The 27940-nt window shown below is 38.9% G+C and overlaps 2 protein-coding genes and 1 long non-coding RNA gene across 4 annotated transcripts in view; 2 read left to right on the plus strand and 1 right to left on the minus strand.

The window, feature by feature from the left end:
• The window catches only part of LOC122981255, a 571779-nt gene that overhangs the window by 294237 nt on the left and 249602 nt on the right, over positions 1–27940 (plus strand). The gene's annotated exons all lie outside the window — the stretch shown is intronic.
• The window catches only part of LOC122981249 (centromere protein P), a 115740-nt gene that overhangs the window by 77612 nt on the left and 10188 nt on the right, over positions 1–27940 (minus strand). For both annotated transcript variants that reach the window (XM_044349907.1, XM_044349906.1), the window contains exon 6: positions 24492–24588. In XM_044349907.1, the coding sequence (XP_044205842.1) occupies positions 24492–24588 (97 nt within the window). The remainder of the gene's footprint in view (positions 1–24491; positions 24589–27940) is intronic.
• Positions 11829–21504, plus strand: ogna (osteoglycin, paralog a). Its single transcript, XM_044349908.1, has 6 exons — positions 11829–12450; positions 15049–15112; positions 16339–16503; positions 17738–17940; positions 18799–18891; positions 19142–21504. Exons 1-6 carry the CDS (start codon positions 12295–12297, stop codon positions 19310–19312), a joined length of 852 nt encoding a protein of 283 aa, XP_044205843.1. The 5' UTR covers positions 11829–12294; the 3' UTR covers positions 19313–21504.

Consider the following 27940-nt stretch of genomic DNA (forward strand, 5'->3'; position numbering starts at 1 on the left):
TTTTTCTTTATTCCACTGAGGCCTCTATATTGCCAATGTTTGGTTTTGTTCTGTAAACTGAAAATCTATAAAGTGTCTAAAAAAATTACAAAAGTGTGAGAGCATATTTACCCATCTAAACTCTACATAAACACCCCCAGGAATCTGCATAAACACTTTCTGAGATTTTGAGAGTTGGATAAATGGCTTTTGCGTGCATTTATCCTACCATCCACAAAGTTCAAAGGATGGCGATGACTAATCAGAGTTTGCTCTGTTTTGCTCTGTCTGACTGTGCAAGTACATTGGGACTCCTTCTCACCACAAAGGAACACGGAGTCTTTGAAATTCAATATCTGGCTCTAGTTGCAAGGTTATTCAGGTCTATCAAGTGCTTCTTTCTGTACCTGCTTTTAACAACATCAATAATACAAGCCTGGCTATCCATCCCAGCCCTGGTGGAACCTACTTGAACCTACTCTTCCCTGAGGGCTGAGGTGTTTTGTTGGAGTAGAGAGCTGATAGTAAACATCATGCTGGGATAAGAGCTTCCAGGCTTAGAGAACCATGAAAGGCTCTTTACAGTAAACAGTCAGCAGCTACACACAGACAGCAGACCCTGAGATGTCCACAACATGACATGAACCAAAGATCCCGTATAATTCACCACAGCTGAATTCAATGGCTCTTGATGAAGTCTGAGGCAAATAAACCAAGAACAAACCAGAGGAAAAGAGCTCCATCTCTACCCTGAGACTGCAAGGCCTCTACTTGGCCTGTACAGGGTAAAAAAAAAAAAAGTCTAATATCCCTGAAGGCAAGTGAATATCTTGGACTAAGTATGTAATAAAAACTATAAAAACAAAATAGGAAAGAGTACACATTCAACTCAGCATGTGGACTTCAAACAAGGACAACATTCTGGCATGGGATCACTGTCATATCAAACTTATTGGGAGGTAATTGAAAGCATGCTCCAATCCAGGCCTGACATCAATTCCTGCACCTACACTAGTTTCAGCCTAACAGCAATTTATCAGTTGTTATACAGAGAACAACTTGTATAGCATGACAGACCTGTATGTGCAACAGCAAATTTTAAATCCTTGCCTTCCTCCCTATGCATCTCCAACATCTGCTTTGCATCTGGCTCTGCCTACATAGACAGTAGGCATACTGCAGTTTCCAGCAGCAGCTCTATACAATACTCTTCAATACAGCTTCACAGTGATACAGTACACAAGTCAGTGTAAAGAGCTATAAAAATCATGTGCTCCTTTTTGTCTTACAGGTTTAATTCAATTGGAACACAAAAACTGCATTTATACTTAGCATTCCCCTGCTTTTAAAATGATTATAGTATGGCAATGTTTATAATTTTAGATGGGAATGGGCCTTTAGTTACACCTACTATACCAGAGCCGGTGACTTACAGGAAATGACATGCTAATCACTTTAATGAGGGATGATAATGTCAGATATACTAACTTGAATATATCCATTTTCCCTTAAGAGAAAAATTCCCTGACAAAAAAAAATCAGCATAATAAAGATACAATGTGGAATAGAACGCTCAAATGTGTGGAAAAACATTGCCTTTCACTTTAACCCTTAACCCAAAAAAAAGAGGAAAAAAAGTAGAAATTAAAAACTAACCCACCCAAAAGTGCTGCTCTCCTTGTGGAGACTGCAGTTGTTCTGTTTTAACAATCAGATCTTCCTCAGATCCTCTGGGGCTGAATTCCAAAGCTGAATGCCAGTATTTGAACTAAGGCTCAGCATAAGGAAAACGACTCAATAAATAGGAAGACAGATACCTTTTGTGTACAGGAGTTCACTTCCAAAAGAGTACGGGAAAAAATAGACATACAGTAATACAGATCCAAGAACTTTTCTAAATTAACTTTGTAAAACAGGCAACGCTGTTGGAACAACTTATGCAAATTTACTTGTGGAGCAATTCAGGGAATGATTTTTTAAGTAATGTCCCTCTATGAAAACTACTAAATTTGGAACAATTTTCAACACTGTCCCAGCAAACATTTAACAGCCAAAATACACCAGGTGCGACACATCTGCCGCAGTATGGCCACAGCAGAGCATCCATTATAATCAACTGAAGCTGCTACACTGACCACGGAGACTTTTTTTTTCCCCTCTACGCGCAGCTACATGGCCCTCCAACAAGTAAAAACTACATTGAACTGTGTAAAAAACGAGTACAATCTGTTTAAAATAAATACCTCATTGTACCAGAGGAAAGACGATGCAGCAGTGCAACCTTGTGAGTTTTTTTTACATTGCACATAGAAATAAATCAATCAAATAATGTGCATCCATGATTCTGCAGTTAAAACAATCTAGTTAATAAATTCAGTACCAGTTAATATAGCCTACGCTTCCAAACCCTGCATAACCAACTGCATTATCATTTTACACAACTCAATGGCTGGCACACAACCACACGCTACAAAGACGGAGTCTGTATAGCAGGTAAAAAACCCTGCTGCACCCCATCTACATCACACGTCACGTCTGTGCCTGATGTATTTGGGCTGTAACATTGCATGAACATACAGATTATGCCCATTTCATGTCAGTCGGTCCAGGCTCACTTTTGGAGGTCATATATACGTCCAGGACAGGTTCTATATCTGGACATCCAGCCAAGACCTATTCTGATAGACCAATGCTAATTGTCAGTTGACATTTGGAACTGGCTCAAAGTTTAATGTCCCTATTTTTGTGGTAGTGTGGTAATTAGGTCTTAGGCTTAAACTCACATTTACCTTAATTAAATTACATGCAAATGACACCAGACTGATACAAAATAACTGCAACATACTGAGAATTTATCATTGCTATCATTGCTTTCAGACTTTTTATGTGTATTTAACAAAAGTAGTGTTTCATATTCTATTCTTAAAATGCATTATAGTGCAAATGCTGCAGTATGACATCAATTATGATAATCTTTTTTAATATTTAACCAAAATAGATGATCCAGTGTTTCCCATACATTCATTTATTTATGGCAGCCAGCCACAATAAAACTTTGCCAGCCACAAATTGATTTTCTGTTTTTGGAGCTGCGCACCCCGCTCCCGCACTCTCTCTCTCTGATATAATTATAGGCTAAAATCATAACGACAATATCCCATTCATTTCTACATAGGCACAAATAGAATCTGATTCTGTAGGTAACATTGTGGTCTCTGATATTGTAGGAAAACTGAAGGAGACATTAGGTAGGAAATAAAATATGTCATCAGTGAACATTCTGCAACTTTATTGCAAATATTGATTTGTATTATTTGTATTATTATTTATAAATTCCTCATATCTTTTAGGGTTTTTTAAAATGTATTTTATGCCATTATTAGAGAGATATTATCGGATATATGACAGGAAATGAGGGGCCAGAGAGGTGGAGAATGACATGCAAAAATGTCCCCAGCAGGACTCAAACTGGGGATGTGGGGATTACATGGTTAGCACTATAAACTCTTGGGCTGCCATGGTACCCCTGTTTCTTTCAAAATGTATTTGCTGTTGCAAGTCAGTAGTAAATAAACATAATTTTGAAGAGACAGGATTGAAGTTGAACATTTTCTCTGCTTTTAGCTCCAGTTTGGTCTCCACCAATTCCTGAGAAAAACATCTGGCTTTTCATCTGCTAATTGTTCCATTTTCTCCACCAGCTAGTCTCTAACTGTGTCTGTCTGCCATTTGGTGCTGGGCTGGTAGTGTACAGTGAGTTTGTCAGAGCTTGTTTGTTAAAAACAGCTGCCTGCTGCTGCTGGAAAAAAGGGTGATGAGAGCGCCAAGATTGAACTATACAGTTAATGTCACACAAAACAAAAATTAAAAGCAGTAAGATGCTAAAGAGCTCCATGGAGGTGCATTCAGGTGATCATTTTCAGATGATCAGTTTCACATGGAGCCTAATAAGGGAATTGAATCTAGTAGTTTTGTGTCATCCATTTAATTTGAAAAACATGCAACACTTATTACATAACGAGTCACTGAGCTAAAATGAAAAACCTCACTGTCAGGTCTGCAGCTGCTGGCTACAGCCCAGAGCTGGCGGGTGGCTATGTCATGACCAAAACACACAGCTCTCAGCGGTGGGTTAATACATCATGTCAGTTGTCAGCCAGACCCATGCAAACCAAGGCTGTTTAATGCCGAGCCAGGTGGTCTGCTGTGTCGAAAGCTCCTCTGCAGTCAAATGGGCGTCTGTGTGTGGAGTAAATTCACTTACGTATGTTGTTTTGTCTAGGCTGGCGTCAGTCTGCCGTTAAGTATCGCTCGCTTACACCTGTCACCCTAAAATCCAGCTCACCATCACATCGACCGCAGGTGTCAGAAGAATTAAGCAAGAAAAATTTACCACAAAGATGATTGTGTTTATAGAAGAGAAAAGTGGTGGGTTTGAGGCAGGCCACCTCAAGAATTATAACAACACTCTGAAACAAGCTAATAGGTTTTACCGGTTTTGCTGGAAAAAAAGCATCTTACCAATTCCTACAGCATAAAATAAGCATTTTTATGGTCTGGTCATTATCTGGACCAGGGGTCAACAGATATATTGTACAGACTGTAGTCCCCTAAGATAAAGTGTTGATTTTGGGCTATATATAGAACTGACTTGACAAGAAAGTAGAAAGTGGAGCAGAAGCAGTAATTGACGTTACACACAAACTGCTGTTTAATCTGCTCTTTCAGTAAATATAAGTCAATTCATTCTGTCTTTCTTTCTCTCTAATGGAATAATGCACAGACAATGGAAAACAGAAAATATATATACATTATTATTATACATTGCACTAAATGCTGGTTAGTGGGCATTCCGACTCCCCTCAGCGAATGGTAGAGTACATTTACAAGACTGAAGAGAATGCACTGCACTTCCTCTACTATCCTCGGAAAAATATAATATAAAAGAACAAGGTAACAAACAACCCTTTTCCTGGCCATCACCTTGTGTAAAGTTTAACTATGCTGTTCAAAGGCTGTGTTGATTTGTTTGCACTGTGCACATGCATAAAGATGCACATGCATGCAGGCGACATCATACACATTCACCAGTTCAATACTATTTTGCTGATCGACAGTTGGTGGCAGTAATTGCAAAGAAACGTAATGAGCCAACAAAGGCAGTGAAGAAAAAATGACTGCAAGCTAGTAAACAAAATGTAAACAATGTCAGATTTAGAATATTTGAGGAATAAAATCTGCAAATGTTTTATGGGGATGAAAATGCATTCAACACGTCTGTTAGATCTCAAGGATACACACAGTGTGTTTTGGTGAGTAACACTGAATGTAAACATTTTGTTTTAGGGTGTGGACTAACTTTACTATTTGTTGGCCATTTGTTTTTATGATAGAGCTGCAGCGATTAGTTGATCAATTGATTTGTCAATCAACAGAAGAGTTGTCGGCAACTATTTTGATAATCGATTCATGTTAAATTAATTTGTCGTAACATTATGGTAAATTGAATGTTTTTTGTTTTAAATTGCTGGTTGGACAAAACAAGTCCATTGATGATTTCACTTTGTGCTCTAGGAAATTTCAACAGGCATTTTTTTTCTTGATGAGTATCTGATGAAGTTCTCTCTCCAGCTTTCTCTACAGAGTTTACAATTCTTCTTGTTCTCGTATCTCCCTCCACCATCTCATCCAAATGTAGCAATATCTTCCATTTCTTTGATTTTTCAAATTGCATTATAATGAGCAAGACAAATTGTTTTCGATATGTCCATTTCTATTTTGGTTAAGAAACACACAAGAATTTGTATTCTCACAGGATTTCTTAAGTTGCGTAGAAATGCAACTCTACCCATAACCAACTTGTTGTCCAGTATGTTGTCATCTGTATTTGTACATTTCAGTAATCAACACTGATACATGTCCTGAATTTTGGCCTTTGCGTGACAACAAACGTGTATTATATTTCCCATTCTTTGCTAAATCTTTTCTCCTTTCTTAGCTTTGATTCCACTTTTTTCTGTTCACATATTAAACTTTATCTTTTGTAATCACAATTTTTTTAAACTCTTTTTGTTTCAGACTAATTAACATGGGGCCTTTTTGTCTAGGCCACACACTTTGAATTGCTTCAACTTTCAAGCTTTAAAAAAATCTCAATCATGTTCACAAACACATTGAGGGAGTCTACATGACAGGAATAATGTGTGTTTGGTGTGTTGTTGTGGGTGGCTTCCCCCAATGACTTGCTTTATTGTGCAGTGGAACACCGGTGAAACCACCCTGACAACCCAAACTCTGGTACAGAAAATTAGTGACAGTAAAAACATTCTCCAGTCGCTGGCCCTCTTCCCAGAGTCGTAAAAGTTTAAAGGTGTTCATAATTGCTAACACACCTGTAACAGTCCGGGCTCATGTTCCTTGGATGTTTATATCTGGGCCCCCTTCTTTTTCCTCTCCTCTTGAAGGCTGAAATAGTCACATGTTTTCTATTTAACTGTTTTGCTGTTAAACTTCAGTCTTTGCTCTTTCGCTCTGCTTGTTTATAGAGAAGTACTGTCTCTTGTTGGGTCCCCCCCCCCATCTCACTGCGTCTAGAGACAACAAAAAAGCAGCACATTGTTCTTAAGAACTGCTCTGCGGAAGCCCAGCATCTCTCCGATTTGACAACCAAGGTTGAAATCAACCCAAGAACAGCCGGACCTCAACAGCTGTTTAATACACTGAGTGAACAGAGTCCCTTCGTTTTATTACTGAGAATCTGCTGGCCTCTCTGCTTTGGAAAGTTCCCACTACATTTTTTTTTTTTTTTGCCATTTTCCAATAATTCTGTTTTTGATTCAATTTTGGCATTTTTGTGTTTATCATATTAGCTGTTATTTATTGATGTGTTATTGCCTGTACAGCACTTCATAACTCTTTTGAAAAGCAAGCCTGTAGAAGTCTGATACATATTAAACCATAGAGATTAATTGATTACAGAGATGAACAGCTGAGATATGACTTGTCCAGAATGTTCTCACAATATCTTTCAGGAATCATTGTTCTGATTAGAGTTCATTCAGACCACTAAGAACCTATTCACCTTTTTTTTATCATTCTTAGTAGCATTTTCATTCTATTATATTCTTCAAAAATCAATTAAGTCAAATAGGACATTTCATCTTTTACCTGACAATTTATTGGCTGTCAAAGCTATAATATAATATAAAATGTCTAAAAATGACTAAAAGACTAAAAGACTTACGTTCGTAATTTTTAATCAAGATAACAGTCCATCATTTGGTCGCCTGAAAATGGCATCATACCCCCTCTACCAAAGAGAATATATGCACTAGATGCATACATCAGCATTGTGGTTGTCCCCGATGCATGCATCTTGTGCACGTATTCTCTTTGGTAGAGGGGGTATGACATAATTGTCAGGCGACCAAAGAGTATACGCCTACAAGATAATATGTCAGTGTTGTGGCTGTTTGCCACAATGGCGTCTACCAAAGAGTATACGCATACAAGATAATACGTCGGCATCGTGGTTGTCCACCAGAAACTGTCATAAAGTTACTTTTATTCAGTTTTAAGCCACATTTTTACGACAAATTTTCCACTATACCTTTTAACCTGATGAAGGATTTTAGTCATCGGACATCTGGATCTTAAGTTATCAGAGAAACAAGCTGAGCAAACGTTAGCAGCAGCTCAGCTAGCAGCCCCTCCTTGACATCCTGTGCCCGCTGCGTCGGAATAAACACTGATTTTTTATGTGAAACTGCTTTATTCAGTGATTTTACCACGATTTAATCACGAGTCTATTTGTTCTGGAGTGGAGGAGACCACTGCGGATAACCTCCCAGTAAAAAACTGAATGATGAACACTGAAGTAATGCTAACCCGGAGAAGCTGGTTGTTTAACAATGAAGACAACAACTCCCATGATCCCACACTACTTCACAATATCATCAAATTCCATCTTTTGTTATTGTTTTGATTGAGATGCCCTTGCAGCAGAAATTACATATTGTGGGTTTAACCATTTTAGAGCAAAGTGCCATGGCCTCAAACTTGGTGCTGAAGGTTGTAGTCACAAACTTTGCGGAATCGTCCATGACTTAGGGTAAGCTGGACTGTGAGATCATCAGGTGGATTAGTGCAGTGTCAGCAGTAATGCTGACGTTGTACCAGATTGTCATGGTGAAAAAGATGCTGAGGCTAAAGGTGAAGCCCTCAATTTACCAGTCAATCTACATTTTAATCATTACCTGCGTAAGATAAGAGCTTGGAGAAGCTTGGAGAGGAACAGCTGTTTCTTCACATTGACAGAAGGCAATTGAGGTGTATTGGGGATCTGGTGAGGATGCTTCCTTCTGGAGGCTTTCTGGAGATGTCCAACCGGGAGGAGACCCACAATATATAATATATATTCCATCTGGTCTGGGAACACATCAGAATCCCCCACCAAAAGCTGGAGGATGTGGCTGGGGAGAAGAACATCTGGGTGACCTTACTTAGCCTGCTGCCATTGTGACCAGGATAACCAGCAAAAAATGTATGGATGGATGATTTTTATGATTATTTACCCTCACTGTGGTCATTTGGGTAAGGTCGGTCAATGAAAATACAGCCAGTAGGCCTCAAACGACTGTTAGGCTGAACCGACTAGAGGGTGCTGTTGGGACATCATTCTGATGTCAAGCCAGGCATCCATTCTTCTGTTTGTTTTTGTGTCCAACCCTGTGGCAGGTCACTACCATGGGCACCGTCAACCGCACCTGCCATGGCATCCTCCCCATCAGAGCTGCTCTCTGGCTCGGGCGGGCCCTGCTGTGGGAATGATGTTGGTATCATAGCCAAACTAGCAGCGGAGGACCAGCATGATCTTCATTAGCTGCCTGTTCACTGCCATTTTCATTTTCCGTACTGTTTCTTAGCTTTTTGGCAGTGACACCAAAATTTGCCAGTAGCATGGTTTGTTTTCTCTTTGAAATTGTGAGCCCACATAACACTGCCACAAATAACAAATAACGATTTTGTAGTAGCTTACAAATTTAGTAGCATTTCCTGTTGAATGACAGCTTGTGCTGTGTGACAGCACGCCACAGTGGATGCTCTGTAAATTACACTCTAATTGCATTTAAATGCCATAAATTTTTAAGGTGTTATTTTAAAAATTATAAAATATTTCAAAAGAATAAAATTTTTAAAAAGCCTTGTTGTGTAGATAAATAGAAAAAAAAAATCAGGCAAATTTGTGAGACCCCCCCTAAAATTTTGGTTTGAGATTCCCAGCTGTAAATTTGGGGGTCCAAGATCCCCCGGGACCCCGTATTTCACATACTGCCAAAGATTATCAGATCTAAATGTGGCTAATAGCAATGCAGATGATAAATCTCAAGGCAGATGATGTCTTCCTAAGCCTGGTATGGTAGAGGACTGTGTGGTCTTTTATATAACTGCAATGTGCATGCTCCAGTCAATTCCAATACAAAGAATAACTAACGGCCTGCTTGACTGTTAGGTCTAACAAGATTTTTATGAACAAAACCAGCATCTCCAAGGAAAAAAAACACATTTTTAACAAGATTGTCTTTGATTAATTTATTCCATGCCATTAATGATAAGTTTGAAAAGGTGCAATTCATTTGACTAAGGGAGTGTTGATGGTGGTAAAATGTGTCTCTCTTACTACACCACTATTTCACAACTAATCACCACGATTAAAATTAAAATAAAGACTGAACAAACCATGGCACTGTTGGTGCATCGCTCTACCTGTGAAGTTATAGAGTATAAGACAACTAAATGACTTTTACATATCAGAAAGCATAACAGAAAGTCAGTTAGAGACTGAGTTAAAATGTTCAAAGATGAGAAGCATCTGAACTTGAGAACAACATTCTCATTCCAGTCACCTCAAAATCGGGAAGGAAGCAATAAGGAAACCAAATGCTACTGCTGGAGGGACTGGCCTGGTCGTCACAGATTTTGGCTGTGCTTCTGACAAGACAATTTTATTCAAGCAGGACACTGATTTAAAACTAAGCTCTAGGTACAGTGAAAGATATGTGAACCACAAGAACCTCTTTAAAGGGACCCTAAAACCTCTTCAGTGTCCATCAAAACACTCAAAATTTGAAAGACCTTGGAACCTCCTCAATTACAACTAAAACCTACTAAAGGACAAGAACCTCCAAAAGCAACCGAAGAAACTCCTCAGTGACACTTGAACATCCATTAGGGACCCTACAGCATCTTTCAGATTCCCTAAACAATGTAAAGATTGGTGAAAAGAGAAGAAAACCCAATAAAGTGTTGTTGTTCAACCAACAGCCTCCAGAACAGCTTTTGGACACTTTGTCATGGATTCTCCAAGTCTGTGAAACTGAAGGATGAATGCTATGCTTTCAAAAAATATTCCCTCATTTGGTGTTTTGATGGCGGTGGAGAGCACTGTCTAACACATTACTTCAAAATCTCCTGTTGGTGTTCAACTGCCTAAAGGACCCCTAAAATCTCCTAGGAGAACATTAGATCCATTTCAGTGGCCTTCAGAACCTCCCAAAGTACCCAAGGACCTCCTTGACCCATATTTGTTGTGATATATAAAATATATCATAAAATGAGTAGTTAAAATCTCTCAATCTGACTGGTTGATAGCCAAGGTACAATAAGTGTATATCATGGTGCAAAGGCTTTCAGATGCGGGCCTTGAAGCAGGAGAGATAATGTCCGTAAGTGAGAACAAACATGACAGCTCTCTCCAGAACTACTGACAACCAAAGCTCAGTGTCTGAAGACGGTGGAGAAGCATCCTCACCACACCAAGCAATGCATCTCCTAACAAAATCAGTGGGCCTAATGTTATGGCAAGCACTTTGCATCGTGACCCCAGTGATGGTGGACAGTTTTTCCATGGGTGTAAAATTAATGGGAACGTTCAAATTAATGTGAATGAACTCTGGTTAGAGCGGCAATTAGCTTGAATGTTAGTTTAGCAGTTTACTAACATTGCATAGCAATGACAGGCAGTTATTTAATAAACTGTTTTCATTTGATTGTGTCTATAATTTTTATATTGTAATATTTGGTAAGCAATATCTCACTCCTCGCGGTGGTATATTGTGATCATACCACAGCAAAGGGGGTTGTCTCCACTGCGCATCAGGCCGAACAATGCCCCTTAGCTATGATATAATCACAATGTACAACAGCCAGTCATGAGATAATGCTTAAATAATGCATAAAGACTGAACAAAAAACAGGAACGTATTCCTTCTTAAAGTTCTAAGTATAAAGTTCTAAATATTTAAAGACAGTATTTGACCTTGAAGTGAAAAGGACTTTATGATGATTCATGGGAACCATGCAAATTACAACATTTGGATAAAACTAGTCCTGTATCACACACTTTCTGCATTTTAGTTTTGTCTGTATAACTATGTATGCACATTAAGTTCAATTGTTCTGTCTTCATATTAGCTGAGAAAGCATTTCTTTTCCAATACATATGTCATTGGTTGATAATTTGAAGGCGTATTTGCTTTTCAGGGGACAGCTTGAGAGAATCTTAAGTGGTGACAAAACCCTCCCTCAAGCTAAATGTGACGAAACTAGCCACTGAGTAAAATCAACCATAAGATGAAACATCAGAGGAACCATCCAGAAAGCACAGCACATTCAACTACTGGTCACTCCAAAGTCATCACATCAATTCCAGCCTATAATCAATGTCTGTCTAACTGCTGCTAAATGTGTTTTCTGACCAACTGCTGAGAGAAGAACAGGGCCAGCGAAGTTAAAAAAAAACACTCATCCAGACTAATGAAAGATAGGTTGGTTATTACCAGTCATTACTGAGTGGTTGGGCAGAGACCACAGACATTCCTCCTGACAAAACACACTCACACTGTGGTTGTCAACTTTCAGTTTTCTGCTTTCACTGCAGTTTTACTGTGCTTATTTTTCTCATATACACATTTAAGTGACATTTAACAGAAAAAAATCAACACTTTATTCTCTCTTTGAATCTGTCTTTTTTCATATTTGCTTCTTTTTTTTTCTTTTATTGTATCTGCCTCTGTGTCCATTGTCTGTGTGTTTCTCTCCCCTTCTCCCGGCAGATGGATGGTGGGTGGTCAGGTAAGGGTTAAGTGCTCTGCTCTATAAATTCTGCTTTAAGAGACTGCTGGAAGCTACTGGTTCAGCCTTTAAATACAGTCATTTGACACATCCCGACAGGGGCTCGTAGCAGAGAGCATCTGCTGACCCAAACTCAGGCTTTAAGGCAAGTTCGTGTGTCAGTGTCACACTGCTTTGGACGGCATGAAGGCTCTGTTATTCACCTGTATGCTGGTGCCGTGGCTGGTGGCTGCCTCGGCCAGGAGGTTTGACCAGGACTCACAGCTGATACCGGGATCTCTACCTGGCAGGGAGCTGAACAGATACTTCAGTGAGCATTTGAAATCAAGGAGGGCTAGGGTAAGAATATTTATTATTTACAATGTGCCTCTCTGCCAAAAAATGTTCCCTTAAATAACTGCATAAATGCATTTATTAAAAGTATACTAAAAGTATACTTAACTTTACTAATTTGTTCAAGCTTGAGCACATTTACTGCAGTAGTCCAATGTCAATCCAATGTCAAGACAATCTTTACACTTGTGGTCACTGTTACATAATAATTCATGGTGATTTAAAGACAAATTCATTAAGACAAATAAAAAATATGCATCTTGTGCATCGAATTAAATGAAAAGGGAAAAAAAATAATTCTGCTTATGTTACAGTAAATATGAGCATGGACACACACAAATGATTTTGGTCAGACCAAACAAATTTCTCTTAGAGGGACAGTTTAAGACAAGATCATAAAAGATTTTTAAAAACAAGCGATAAGATAAAATATAAGATTAGACTCAGCCAATCCCCATGGGAGGACTTAAGTCATGTTTAATAGTTGGCAATTTGAAGATCCATAATCCAGCCACATGATTCAAAAAGATAATAATCCACTTCATCGTTTAGTCACTTAATTTGTTTTTTCTTACTTGGTAATGACAGAATCTGTTAGCACTTGACCATCGTCCTCATTCATCATGCTCACAGTTTCAATACACACACACACAAACACCTTGCTGTGTCTAACCTGTTATTTTACCCGACCAAACCCTGAATCAACCACGCTAACCCTCGACTAACCACACTAACCTCTTCAAGAAATATTTGGATAAGCCAAAACCAAACTCTGGTCTGGTTCCTCCTTCGGGGAAATGCTGGCAGGAAGTGAAAAACCCACAAACAATTCAGAAAACAGTTGGGAGAGAAATAAGTGTAAGAGAATACGTCTATGAAATGTAACTTGAGTTTTAATGAGTAAATACTTAATTTGGGACCAGCTGTTTTTCATACAAGACTGTTAGTGCCAGACACTTCAGAGGCAGGCCTCATATTTCCTCGTTTTGATTGGTTTGAGTTAAGAGACCCTGCAGCAGGGTTGGGGTTGGTATTTTGCTTAGGGATACTTTGATTGGTTGCAGCCACTCAAGGGGACTGGACACAGGTCTCAATGATGGAGGATAAACTAACCAACCATTAGACCAGTAGATGTTGGATTCCAGCTTGGATTAGCTATGTGTTTACTGGTGACAGATTAGTTCCCAGCAGATAACCTTTCAGATTCATGAGCTTAGTGGTGAATGGCTTGTTGATGATCCAAGCTACCCAGCCAAAGATGTGAATTTTCCAGGAGCTGTCCACAGGCCCATAACTCCTCAGGATGAAGGATGAAATTTATCACAACCTGCAAAGGTCTCAAAGCTTCTGGGGTAATGGGCTAAAAATGTACAAAACCTTGAAACTAACCTATTTCTTATTGGCTCCTATATGACAGCATTACAACACTGTTACACAGGCTTTACTTTATAAAACCTGATCATGGGTCACTGTGAGTACAAGGCATTTCTGAAAGATGAATTGACCAGGCAGTGATGCTTATCCACGAGAGCTGATTATCAGTGACAGATATCAGAGCCAGCAACTCAGGACAACAGTGAAAATCAAAAAGTCATACCACACAGTAAAAAAAGAGACTATTTCTTCAACACTGCAGCTGACAAATAACTAGAATCATGCACACTGCACCGGTTAAGGCTGTGGAAAGTTGTCCACCAGTAGCCAGCTGCAAAACATAATGTGGACTGCTATAGACATTGGCTGTTTGCCAATATAGCCTGGGAATCAATTTCAGATTGTTGATAATAAACGGAGTGTGTGTTGAGAATGACAGCAGAATTATGCCACAAATTGCATCCTCCTCTTAATTTCAACTCAGACCACTGTGTTGGCACAGTGGGACACCAGATGCAGGGGCTAGAGTTGGAAAATTCTGCCTCATAGGATTAACTCCTGTACAGTGTTTTGGTGTCTAAATCTTAAGAATCATGGACCTGTTACACAAACTGGATTGTATTTCATCTTCTCACCTGCGCTGAAGCAATATGCAAGCACCAACACAAACCCTTGTCTGCTTTTTGTACACAGCGGTATTTACTGTCTGAATGCCCACTTAGCCTTAGTTTAATAGACCAAACAGCGTCTGACTAAAGTTCTTGTTCTATAATAATTAACATAATGTTCAGTTACCACCCTTGCATATACAAATGATTCATAACAGTAAGACTTAATATCGCCACAGTCACTACTGCGTAAACTGTATTCTTCAAATAAAGTGGTGGCTTTACCTCGGTCTAAATGCTTGTGGCTGTGAGGGAAAGCTGTTAAACTGTCACTATTTTATCCAGTTTAACCATCATATCAAACCTCACCAAAACCTGACCACCTTGTTTAACTGTACCGACTGAAGAACAATTAATTTAGTATTTAATCTCTTACATGTGCAATTTAGTAAGGATATTTATATAATTTTGTTTCATCTTCATTTGATTCTTACCCAAAATATATGCTTACAATGTGTAAGCAAATTTCCAAAGCTGACTTCCCAACTTTGGTAATGTTTATGTTTTGCTCTACTCAATGAGCAGGCCACTGTATATGAACAGGTTGTGTTTTCTCCTGCAGAGGGCGCTGCCTCCTGCTGATGAACCTGATGACAGTCCAATCTCGGAGGGAGGAGATGTCTCTGGTAAGAGGAAGACCTGTTTACCTCTGGGCAGACATGAGAGAAGCTAATTCAGTTGATAAAGGAAGTTTAAAACTGCAGGCAAATTGTTTAAGATTGCTTTGACACCATTTGTTTATGGTTTGAGGGTCTGAAAAAGACAGTCAAAGACAAACTACAGATTTCTTAGAACAAGTTAGTCAGGGTTGTGTTGAGTTTGAACTCAGGAGCACATGTTGGTAAACAGCAATTACAGCCCGGGTGATTACCTCTAAAGACTTGAGGCATACTACCAAAACTCAGTGTGTTTCATAATATGTATGTCAAAGACCATTTTTGTAGGGTTTGGGGAACTCACTCCCATCAAAATAGTGTTATTGTGCTTACCAAGGTTTTACAATAACGTAAATACTTGTTCCTTTAGATTAGGTTAGGTTACGTTAGGGTAGGTGTGGTGAATTATGGAAAACTTGAACGTGAAAGCTAATAGCTAAGCTCCTAGTTATAGTCACATCAAGGCAAGGAGTGGCAAGTCAAATGTATTGTAGAGAACATTTAAAACAAAAACAAAAACAAGGGTTGACCGAAAGTATGTAGCTAACAGACAAAATCAAAGAAATGTTAAATTTATAGTAATAACTAAAGGAACTGAAGTGCAGTTGTAAAAGACTGGGTCTGTTAACCAGGATTTAAAAGTGGTGATAGGTGTTGAAGACCTGACAGTGAGAGGTAAACTATTCCACAGTTTGGGAGCAGCCAAGGAAAAAGCTGGGTCACATTTGGGCGTTGACTGGGAACTTGGAACAACAAGGAATAATTGATTAGAGGATCTGAGGAGTCTAAATGTAGAACAGGAACTGAGGAGATTAGAGATGTAAGCTAGTGCCAGTCCATGCAATGATTTAAAAACAAATAGAAATCTTAAAATTAATTCCATCTTTCACTTGTGACCCAGTGGAGAGAACTCAGTATAGGGGAAACATAGCCTCCCTCCTTAGTATCAGTGAGTAGTCTCGTTGCTGCATTTTGTATAGAGCTGCAATGACTAGTCAATTAATCAAAAGAAAATTAATTAACTTTGATAATCGATTGATAGCACAAGTGCCAAAAATTTGCTGGTTCCAGTAGTCAAGTCAGTCAAAGTTTTCCATCTTGCTTGCAACAGCTTCCCATTGACATGAATGGAAACAAAACGGTAGCAGATTATTCTGACGAAGGCTTGATGTTTGTGTGGTGCCTCTGTATTACAGACTTGCCCACCTGCCTGCTGTGTGTATGCCTGACTGGCTCAGTGTACTGTGAGGAGGTCAGTCCAGACATGACCTCTGTTCCCACCCTGCCAAAAGAGACGGCCTATCTGTATGCCCGCTTCAACAAGATCAAAAAGATCAGCGCCAAAGACTTTGCTGACATTGGTAAGTCTGAAAACTGTCTCCACCAAAATCTGTTGATTGGCCAACTAATTCTGACTAGCCATGTTATCAAAGACTGAAAGTTGGTGCCAAATGCCTGATCAGATACGTTGTCTTGTTCTCTGAAAAAATATTTCCAGATTGAAATTCTGTACTGCATTTTATTATTTAGAGAAAGCCCTTGTATAGCTGTTTGATTTTAAAGGGGCACTACATCACTTGGACAAGTGAAGATAAGTCATAGTTAGTCCTATTCAACCTGTGAAATCAGTTGTATAATGTCTAACTCATGATTGTGTCATAGTTATGCAATCAGGAAAATCTCAGCTTTTTAGAGAATACCAATTTATAACCTGCATTACAAACTGGATGTGTGTAGTTTGAAAGACGAGTCTAATAAAAAGACACTATGGAGTCAGGAACATTACTTTTAGTCACATTGGTGATGTGTCAGTAGGTTGGTCCACTACTTTGGTCCAGATTGAAATATCTCAGCAACTATTAGATGTATTGCCATGACATTTTGTGGTCCAAGTAGAATATATCATACTGACTATGGTAATCCCCTGATTTTTTCCTCTAGCACCACTATGAGGTTGACATGTTTGGTTTTGTTTTGGCTCAACGACTATTTAAGTGATTGCCATGTAATTGTATTTTTGTACAGATATCCATGGTGCCCACATGTAATTTGTATAGTTTAGAAGCACCGCATATGTGATGCATTTGGGTTGGCAACTTTACAAAGACACTAGCCCATGTGGCTGCACTCTGTCAGCTGGATTGATAACAAACCAAAAGTCGCTCTCTAAGAAGACTAGTTCATAAACATACATCTACAAAATATTTTTGGGCTGTCCATCTCAATAGTGTCTTGATCAAACAAGTCAGCTGGTTATCTGGTCTTCATCTTGGTCTTTAAATAGTACTACATTGTAAGAGATCTGCAATCGTCTGCAGATGGACAAAATACTGGTGGAACAATTTGACAGATGTCTCTAAAACTTGGTTGAACGGTGAAAGAACAAGAACCAGTTAACCTAAAATAGACCGTTCAAACCTGCAGGTGCTAAGGTTAGTGATGGCCAAATGGATGTAAATGTAAACTGTATTTAAAACATACCAATACTTAATGCTAAACACAAACTTAGAGGGATGCTAGATTTTGTACAACATTTTTGCAACATTTATATGGTGGTATAACAATAACAGCAGTCTTTTTTCTATCTGTCAACAGTGACTCTGAAAAGGATTGACCTGACGGGGAACCTCATCTCAGAGATTGAGGACGGGGCATTCTCTAAGCTACCCCTGCTTGAGGAATTGTCTCTGGCTGAGAACAAACTGGTCAAACTTCCTATGCTCCCTCCCAAACTCACAACCTTCAATGCTAACAACAATCTCCTCAAAACCAAGGGTGTCAAAGCTAATGCTTTCAAGGTACACATCATCTCTCATTTTTTTCAATATGTCCCAACCTAAACTAAAAGGATAGGGATTGGGGCAAGTAAAGGCTTTTTTTTTTTTTAAATACATGATCAGAACTATTTATCTATCATTAGCGAGTAGTCTGCAGAGATATGAACAAATAAACTAAAGCCTCAATGAAATACCAAAACGGACATTGAGCCATGTGAGCTGTGCTCGCTTTCTTCATGCTGAAGATAAAAACTGGCTGTCCAAATCCTGTCTTGTGAATCTCCTCTCTGTGCAAATATTATACAACATGCAACAAGACACTATGCAACAACACTTTAGATTATTGTACAACATATTATAAGAAGCGATTACGGGAAAGCTTGGATGGAGCCTATATTTTCTTACCGCAGAGCTTTCATACATCTTAATTATTTAGCTCAATAGCTTAACATTTTGGGAAATACAATAATTTTCAAGAGTAAGATGAGAAGATTACATCCACCAAGTACTTCTGTGCAGTGTCTCCAGTTTCCCCAACCATTGCCCGTCCCCCAACGGGACCACCCGCCCAAAAGGTGTTAATTAGTGACTCTTAGTGAGTGTATATGCTAAGATAACCACATCCAGACTTTCGCTTCATACTTAATGGACAAACATGAGCTTGATATCAATCTTTTCATCTCACTCACAAAAAGAAAACTCCCAAGATATTAACAGATCTATATAACTGTTGTCACTACTATTCCCAAAGTATATCTAGTTTAAACAGTGTGTTCATTACAGTCGGGTATGCTGTATACAGTATACTTGCAAATACACAACTAAAAACAACTGTTTAATCAACTGGGTCTCCACTGTGTACATTTTTTCCCCTAACAGAAATTGACCAAGCTGATCAACCTGTACCTGGCCGAGAACCAGCTGGAAGCTGTTCCACACATCCCAGAGAGCGTTAGGATCTTACATCTACAGGTTTGTATATTTTACTGACAAAATAAACATGAATAAATTGACTTCAGAAACTACTGGCATCCTCTAATTGCTATACAAGTTACTGTGTTATAGATTTAATTTAAAATGGATTACATTCATAAATTTTTGCCACAGTTTAGTGAGATTGTCATCAAGATTACAGTATTACACGCCCTGAGGATGGATGACTCTGTCAGCTAAGATGTTACTCTGTTACATTCTCAATATTCTCAATTTTCATTTCCTCCAGAACAACAACATCACTGAGGTCAACACAGACACCTTCTGTAGGTCCAATGACACCTACTACCTACGACCAAGCCTCAGTGAGGTCCGTATGGATGGCAACCCCGTGGTATTGTCTAAATATCCTGACAGCTTCACTTGTATGAAGGTACTGCCTGTCGGACGGTACCGCTGAGGAGGCAGAAACTTTACTGTAGCCCCTTCGATGCTGATGGAGCAGTTTTCCCACAACAGAGTGCTGGGGGGATACCGCGACGTTCTGGATTTTGGGGCACTGGTCCCATGATTGGGATAAAGGTGTCAACATTTTTACTTCAGTAAACCTACAAACAGCTTCTGACACTGTCAGGTCAAAATGAAAGTAAAGGTCTAGAATTGAAGGCATTTCTCTACTTATCTAATGGCCTTCATCAGTTCTACTGACTGGTGGGGCGTATCAGGCATTTAAACTTCTGCAAGAAGTTTCACAAGAGAGTTCTTGAGAGTCATCAGAGTCACATGAATTGGTGCAAAACCATCCAAGAAGATGTGTGAAGTCCTCAATATGCTCCAAACAAACTATTTCGTCTGACCCCATCTTAAGTCAAGTGTTTCTACCTGTTCTGAAAAGCCTGCCATCATAGCCCCATCCTGGCTGCACCTGATTGCCTTGCTCCGTACAAAGCTTGTCCAACACAGCCATTGATTCAGCCATCTGAAATGGGGCTTCAGATGCTATTAAATGATTTGACACACTTTGTTTGAAGCATACTGAGGCCTTGACACTGGGACTGTAAGTGGCAGATGGCCTAAATGGTTTAGGCCACTTGTTCAGAAGACACCACAGGTGAGGGGCCTTCTGAGTGTCTTTTTCATGCCAGTAGAACTTACGTAACCCATTGAATGAGTGGAGAAGCGTCAGCACCTCTAAAACTACAGTCCAATTAATCGTTTCATTTCGACCTGACGCTGTGGTACCTGGATGAATGAAACTAATCTACACAGACAGCTTGTGACATTGAACTAACACACACCTGCAGCCAAAAGCCAACAGGTTTGCTTGAAAGTATTACTATTAGTTTAAAACACAAAAGGTCAATGTTTTCACAGTCTTTGTGAAATGAATTATAAAATAAGTATTTTGTTGCAATAAGTAACTATTATCCCCCCCCCAAAAAAAATCAAGATATTGCTGCAAATTTCCAGATATCCTTACTGCTTTTCCAGACTTAAACAAGTATCTTCAACAAGTGTAAAATCTCTCATCTCAAGATTTTACACTAAATTAACAACAAAATGTTTCAGAATACCACACCAAGTAAAATATGTCCAACAGCTGCGGACCCACATGTTTTTATAGCCTTGCAAATTTAGATTACAGTTTTCATCTCACTCAAGGGGCATTCCATCTGGACAGACGTCACTGCAACAATAATATATGACTGAACTGCAAATTTTGATTATAAGCATTAATAGTAGTGAATGTGAGACTTTGGCTGGCATTGAACCGAACACATTCCAACAATATCAAAAGTTTTCACAACTGAATGAAAATGTTAATGCAGTTAATGTAAGAAATGAGGAATGTTTTTAGATGTTTTTGCTAAACCACATCCCAATAATAGTATTTTTGCAGTGAATATTTTACAAAATCCTTGTGTCAGTAGGAATAAAACAGAATTTAAGTACTTTCAGTCATAAAAAAGGAATACTTGATCCGTGCAGGTTGATTCTTAGTCTTATTTTCTTCAACTGAAGCTTGTAACATGACAGTGAAAAAAAGTTTCTGATATGGCACTTAAAGGAGCCTATGAACATTGTGAGCATTTCTCATTACATGAATTGTATGTTGCTTGGAGATTTCTTACATATCAGACTGTTGATCCCAGCTAACTCAGAAATCTTATCATTAGGTTGTCTTGAAATGTCAGCAGGAATAGTCTGTAAATACTTTTTTCATCAAATGTCTCTGAAAAATGACTAGAAATGAACACAATTGGCTTTGCCATTGTGTGAATTAATTTGACTTTTAATTATACCATTAAATGACTCTCCATAAGGGCAATGACCATGTAAACTTATCCACCTGCAGGCTTTCTTAAGTACTGTGTGACCTATCATCACTTACTTTTTTAATTTATAGACTCCAGTTAAAGTGAACTGGGGAACAATGTATCTATGAACTATAGTAATGTGAAAGTTACTCTTCTATATTTTGTCTTCTTTTAAAATGTCTTGCTTGTGTCCCTAACTCTTCCCTTCCAGTAATAAAATTTACTTTAGAAATTATTACTTATGTGAATAAGACAGTGGTGTACAGGAAGATGTGTATGTGACATGGCTTTTTGTTTAAGATGTTTTAATAAAGTTAAACTTTTTTAATTAAAATGTGTTTGGAATCATTGTTTGAGTCTGCTTCACATGTAGGGAGTGTTAATTCTAAGCCTAAAGTATGAGTTCTGGCAAAAAAAGGTTGGATTTACACTTGATGCACAGGGTTGTAGCGGTGGTTATGGCAGTGCAGTTGTAAATATTTACAGCATAGTTTTTTATTAATAGTTTAGCTTTGGATTTTATCCCTTGATAGCACCACCACAAAACTCAATATTTATAGTTTATATATTGTGTCCTTCACTTTGCCATATACTGAATAGTGACAAATGGAAGGTTGCCCTTGTCTCATTTCTTATGTCTCATAGACTTATGGCTTGCTTGCAGTTGTTGTGTTTATGTCCTTTCATTCACTGACATAGAGAGCAGTGATCATAGTGACCAGAAGGTTTGCAGTGGACATGTCTATGAAAAGCAGCAGATAACTGAGTCTTACATACTTAATGTTGTTTTCACTGTTTGCAATCTCCACTGGCATCAAAAACTTGCAGGAGAAAACACAAGCAGCCTAAGCTGACCGATCTATGTGGTATCCCCATAAAGCCGATGTGTAGTTACATTTTTAACGAGATGCATGTCAGCTACAAGGCAGCAATGGAACCTACAGTATAAACGTACTCACCATGGCTACATCGTATCCCCTTAACAGAGAACAATACATCCAACTTAACACAGCCATGGGACCGCTACTCCTGCGGTCAAAGCATGAAAACTCAAGCCCCACACACAACTTCAACATCCACCTTATATTCCAAGCCCTTCTCAACCCCTACAGGTTGAAATGTTCATTACACCCCACAGTACTAAAGTTTTCCACTGAAAGAACTTCACAAGATACTGATCATGGCAGACTGTTCATGAAGACAGTTTGAGGTTATTTGGTTTACTTTCAGTCCTTCAATAGCAGCCGACCTCATTGCGATTGCCGCTGAAGGACCTCCCATGCCAATCAACGTACATGTCATCCAATCAATACCAATAAATATCAGTACAGGAATGTCATAGATATGTTTGAGGTGTTTTAGAAACAATGTCTTCCTTACGTAGTTTGTGCACAGAGAGAACATGGACTAGTTCATTTTGTCATGTCCTGCTCAGTATGTACGGTATATTCATCATAATTTTTTAATGTCCAAATATATGGGATCCTTATCAATAATGTTTGTTAAATCAAAAAACAAATACTGATGATATATTTTCATCAAATGGGTTTGACTTTCAGATATAGACAGAACGGCGCTCCAGTCTTAGCTATCATTATTAATTTGTCAGTCTTTACAAAGCCGCCATCTTTAAGCTTCCAATAGCATAGCAAAAACACTAACTGCATTACTCCATTCCCCATGGCTGACTGTTGAGTCTGTGATGTGATGTTTGTGCATCTGTATGCAGAGATATCTAACACTAATATGTCCACAGTGGATGGCAATCAATAATTGGCCACATGCTTGTAAATGCTTGTGGTTTGTAACTGGTATGTACCCAACTAGCCCTGTGAAACAGTGATTGGTTGGTTAATGTCATGGTTAATGTTAAGGTTCCTAGCCTGGATTGTGTTTTATATTTTTATTTGTTTAATCTTCTAGGCACATGTTCATGTCTGTGTGTCATTAAAGCATGGAAATCAGCATACACAGCACTTCCCACATTACAGCAGAATAGTTACAATGGGAATTACATTTTTTCCATAATAACACTGAAGAAAATGCAAGTAAAGCAAAATAAGAGTTTAGAGCACACAGGCCAGTATGGAAAATGTGGGTTAATCCTCCTTCAGCCCCGCCAACTTGGCAGAACTTTACATTCTCCAAGTAAACAGGAGAATAGGTTCCATATTGCTTCTGCAGCTTGATTTACTATTTGACATTTTACTGCTAGCTCTTCAGTAAAGTCACACCATGATATTTACCACGCCCACACTAACTCACATCCACTGCATTAACCTTAATTTTTGTAATCTTTCATCAGCTTGATTCTAAGCAGTTCACAAACAGTAGACTCTGTATAAAGGGGCACATTTTTAGAGGTGTCACTGTAATTTTGTCATGGTTAGAAGAGCTGACAACCATCTTTTAACTTTAAAATGATATTCTCTGTAATCTGGACAACAGAAGAAAGTCCACATACACAGACTAAGGCTGGCACTATAACTCATTCACCCAGTCATCCACCTAGCTACTTTATCTCTATGCTCACTTACCTTGCCTGAAAATGAACTGTTCTGAAAATTAAGATGAGCGATAATCTTTCACCAGACTTCTCCAGAAGACCAGCATTGATAAGGTTTTCCACGCATTGGTTTGGGAGTCCACATGGGTTCACATGAAATTTACTCTTAAACTTGATTATCAGGCTTACACTGTTTATCTGCTTTGAAGGTAGGGAGACAAAGGGAGATAAAACCTGAGGCCAGTCCCTTCAGGGCTACAAAGAGACTCGCTGACCTTCTGGTTTGACCCTCCAACTTCTAAGGTGGACAAGACAACAAGGTACCGCCATTGACAGATGAGGGTGATACCTATCCCGGTCAAGCAGAGGTTAAATGTTATTCCCAGCCTGAAGCTCTCATTTTTGGCCTGACTGCCCTCACACTGACTAATGGACCATCTGGTCTCCCAATTGAAGGAATTCAGGATGGACTTATGCATGTGGTCCCCCACAAATAATGCCAATGTCATTGAGCAATAAGTGTAAAATGTTTCCTTGTGTTTATACAAACAATTAAAGAAAAGCTGCAGCAATCTCAATGGGCCAAAATACTGTCCAGTTTCATGAAAATGTGATCAGTAATATTAAACACATTGCATGGGAGGAAAGGACCAACCTGGCCAGATCCAGAGTGGTCCTCCATATTCATTGTGACAAACAAATAGTTTGTCATGTGTCAACAACAACACACAAATGATTAAACACAATGCAAAGTAGATGAGTGAGGGTGACGTTGCCAGTTTGAAATCCATTTCAGTACGAGTGTCTTCACTAACCTGGAAGTGCTGGAAGGTTCTGCGCCGGTCGTCACATCTGTCTGAGAAAGCCCTTAGAGTCCTGAAGAACAGAAGAAGATCCTTGCTCTCCTCCACCCTAAAATGACATTTGCATACATAATAAAAATACTTTTCCAAAGGGGATTTATTAGTTCTGCCCCCTCAAAGTTGATGATTACAATTATCAGTATAGGTGTAATAAAATATCCATAGCAAAAACAAAATGTGACCATATGCATTGTTGAGCTGAAAAACAGATGTCAATATAATGTAAATGTGATCAGTTATGACTCCCAAAAGGTAGCACTTTTTGTTTTAATACAACCAATCCAAGAGCATGCTATAAAATGTCATCCATTAACACTGTAAACAGTCAGAAATCTCAGCTGCAGCCGGAATATGTTGACAAGTCTTACCAAGACTAAAGGTCAACACACATCAGCAGCGTGTAATGAGCGTATGATGAACACTTGCACCCATGTTTTTCTATGTAGGCCCACACAACAGCAGCTAACTGTCATCGCAGGTTGACCAAAGTATCGGACAAATTACAATTTTAACCTACTCATGTCACCAGAGGAAAAGACAGGGGACCAAGCTGTTACAATTCATCCTGAGGTGGACATGACTGTCCGTCCATCCAATTGTTGTTGAGATATTTCACTCAGAACTAAAGTGGTAAAGACTTTGGTTCTTTAAAAAAAAGTATTACAATTCATAGGATATGTCCAAAAACCAAACACTTTGTATCTTCAAATGCTTTATCATTCACACACAAAAAACAAGCGGATTAGCTAAATGTCACAACAGCAATAGCAAAAAAATGTTTTGGTCTGGTTCACTCTGTCTGAGTGAGCCTGGGACATTCTGTTAAAGGCTTTCCAGAGTTTTCCATGGGGGCCCGGGGCTACACGGCAGCCGGGTGAAGTTTCCAGAGACTGTTATTTCACACAGAGCTGATGGAAACATGGCAGCACACTCCTATATAATGGAGCACCACCAAAAAGACAGAGACAGAGAGACAGAGAGAGAGAGATTCCTGGTTTGATATTGTAATTGAACTAATCTGGTCTTACCGGATCTGAATGATGCAGTTTGATAAATTATATTTTCACTGTGGAACTGATTTAAAACATGCAGGTTGTCAATGCAAAAACCTTATGCAGTGATTCCAATGTGGCATGTGGACTTGGAGAGTTTTAGTGGTTTTTAATTCATTATCCAAAAGAGGCAATAAAGTTTGTTTGCAGCAAACTGTGCCAAAAAGATCACATTAATTAAACAAACCTATTTTTGTACTACATCGTAAATAACTAGAGACATCACTATAAAGTCAAGAGGTTGTGATATGTAGCACAACAAGCTAGCGAATTACTGTCAATGGAACTGCATTCCCACACATGTACAGTGGCATCTGTCCTACACAAAATGACTCTTGGACGACTGAAAACGAGATCGCTGGTATTAGTCTTTGTAGCAGTTGCTAAATAAACTAACTTGCCCATACTCTTCAGGGCAAAGGAACATGTCACCAAGTGCAACAGTGTGGTTCATTGATGGGTTTTTAACACTTTTTGGACAACAACAGAGGTCTACGGCACAGAGGAATAAGATTTATCAAGCTTTGGATAAACACACAATACTTGTAAGTAGGATCGATTCATTTTCGGTTGGCTCTGCACATGACCTTTGTTGACAAGAAGAAAAATATAGAAAATCACCAGCCTTATCCTTTAATTTTCTTTCACACATAAAGAAAGTGACATCCCAATTCTTTATCCCACCTAACAAAGCTCTGATTGGCAAGGTTGTTTTTCCAACATGGAAAACAGGCACACCACAAGAAAATCTGAGCTACAGGCAGTGCTTCAGAAATCTGGAACAAGGCTATTGACACTTCATCCTGCACCACTTCCAAGTCAAATTGTTCACTTTAGCCTACATATGAAATATCAGAATCTAAAGGGTAGATTTCCATAAAACTTACTGACTATATTAATGCTCCCCAACATACTGAATCCTTTTGGTTTTAATGACCCCATGTGCATAAAACAATTGGATGTTGCAGCCCCAAACACAAAGAAAACCAGAGAATGTTTTGTTTTCATCTTTCAATTTGAAATACATTTTTATGACTACATAGCAAAACTAGTTTAATGGCGTCGTCCAAAATTCATCTACGTATACTGTAAATATTGTCATGTCCTTAAAGCACCCAGCATCTTGAAAGTAAACCTCCCTTTTTGCGTCAGAGTTGACTGATATCTCCTGCTGCTGTCCTGACCTCAGCACAGTTTGGCCTCACACTATCAGCCTGGTTTGGAGCAGGAAAAACAAACTGTACTTCAGAAACCCGCCAGCTTGGATCAGTGTTTCTACAACCACAGGCTGAGAGTCAAAGTGGCTCATGGATCAATTGGCGTGGATCCCCACATGACAAGAGCAGCACTGTGTTTTAATGGCAAAAGTTCATGGGGACAGTTTGACATCATTCAGTCTGCCTTGAGTCCTGTGAGCCCATCCCAGCCCACTGTTGATATAGTGCATCAACAACGTTTCCACATCACAGTCTCTTGCTGACAGTTAGGCAACAAGAGTTTTCAAGTGTTCTGCTAAATAACAATTGGACAAAAGTGAGACTACTTCTACACCAAGTCATTTAATATTTAATAGATTGTTTGCATGTGAAAATGATGGGCGTCTACACTAGTGTTTCCAAGTCGTTTTTGTAATAAAAACTCTGTCCACAATAAACACCCGAACAACAGTTAAAAACGGCTACATTTCTTCTCCTGTGTCCTCTTTTCAGTTGGCAAACAACAAAACTGTGCATCACAGCCAACAATCTGGTAAGGAGTGGGACAGACAGCCCACTTAACCTCTGTTCTGTTCTCTTGACAGACAACTTGACTTTCAAATAGTGATTTAATTGCAGCTCATAAACACTAAATGTTAACCTGCAAGTCATTCCCAAACTGCTGTGCTGCGGTGCCAATGAAATCATTATTTTATGATTGAGACTTCAATATGAATACAGGTTAATGAAGACCGTTATGCTGTGTGATCAGCTATACTGACGTTTTAAATGAGTGATCACAGAGAGGTGACAGAAACTTCCTCTCAACTTTATGTTTTCCACACACAAACTAAAACAGCATGCTAGCATTTAAGATTTATTCACCGTTTTGGGAAAGGCTTGGATTTAAGGTGAGAAAAACACCAGGTTAGTGAGGACGAAGGACTGAAACAGGGGGAAAAAAATTTTAAATTAAATTTAACTAGCCTAATTTGGATGTATTCTGAGTTTCTTCACTTCAACACCAGTCTTGTCTGTCAGGCTTATGAAAAACACATATGAAGTAACACAAAGTGGAGGGCAATAATACAATGTTACATTACATAAAAATGCAACAAAAGAAAAATAAAGTGGTCTTGCTACATTCCCGCAT

Source organism: Thunnus albacares, chromosome 4 (genome assembly GCF_914725855.1).
Source record: "Thunnus albacares chromosome 4, fThuAlb1.1, whole genome shotgun sequence".
Lineage (NCBI taxonomy): Eukaryota > Metazoa > Chordata > Actinopteri > Scombriformes > Scombridae > Thunnus > Thunnus albacares.

Bases quoted from the DNA above. Each gene is read 5' to 3' on its own strand.
- ogna (XM_044349908.1), top strand. From the start codon at position 12,295: ATGAAGGCTCTGTTATTCACCTGTATGCTGGTGCCGTGGCTGGTGGCT. The intron at 12,451-15,048 runs GTAAGAATATTT...TTTCTCCTGCAG, and splicing joins TGAAATCAAGGAGGGCTAGG to AGGGCGCTGCCTCCTGCTGA. The intron at 17,941-18,798 runs GTACACATCATC...TTCCCCTAACAG, and splicing joins TCAAAGCTAATGCTTTCAAG to AAATTGACCAAGCTGATCAA.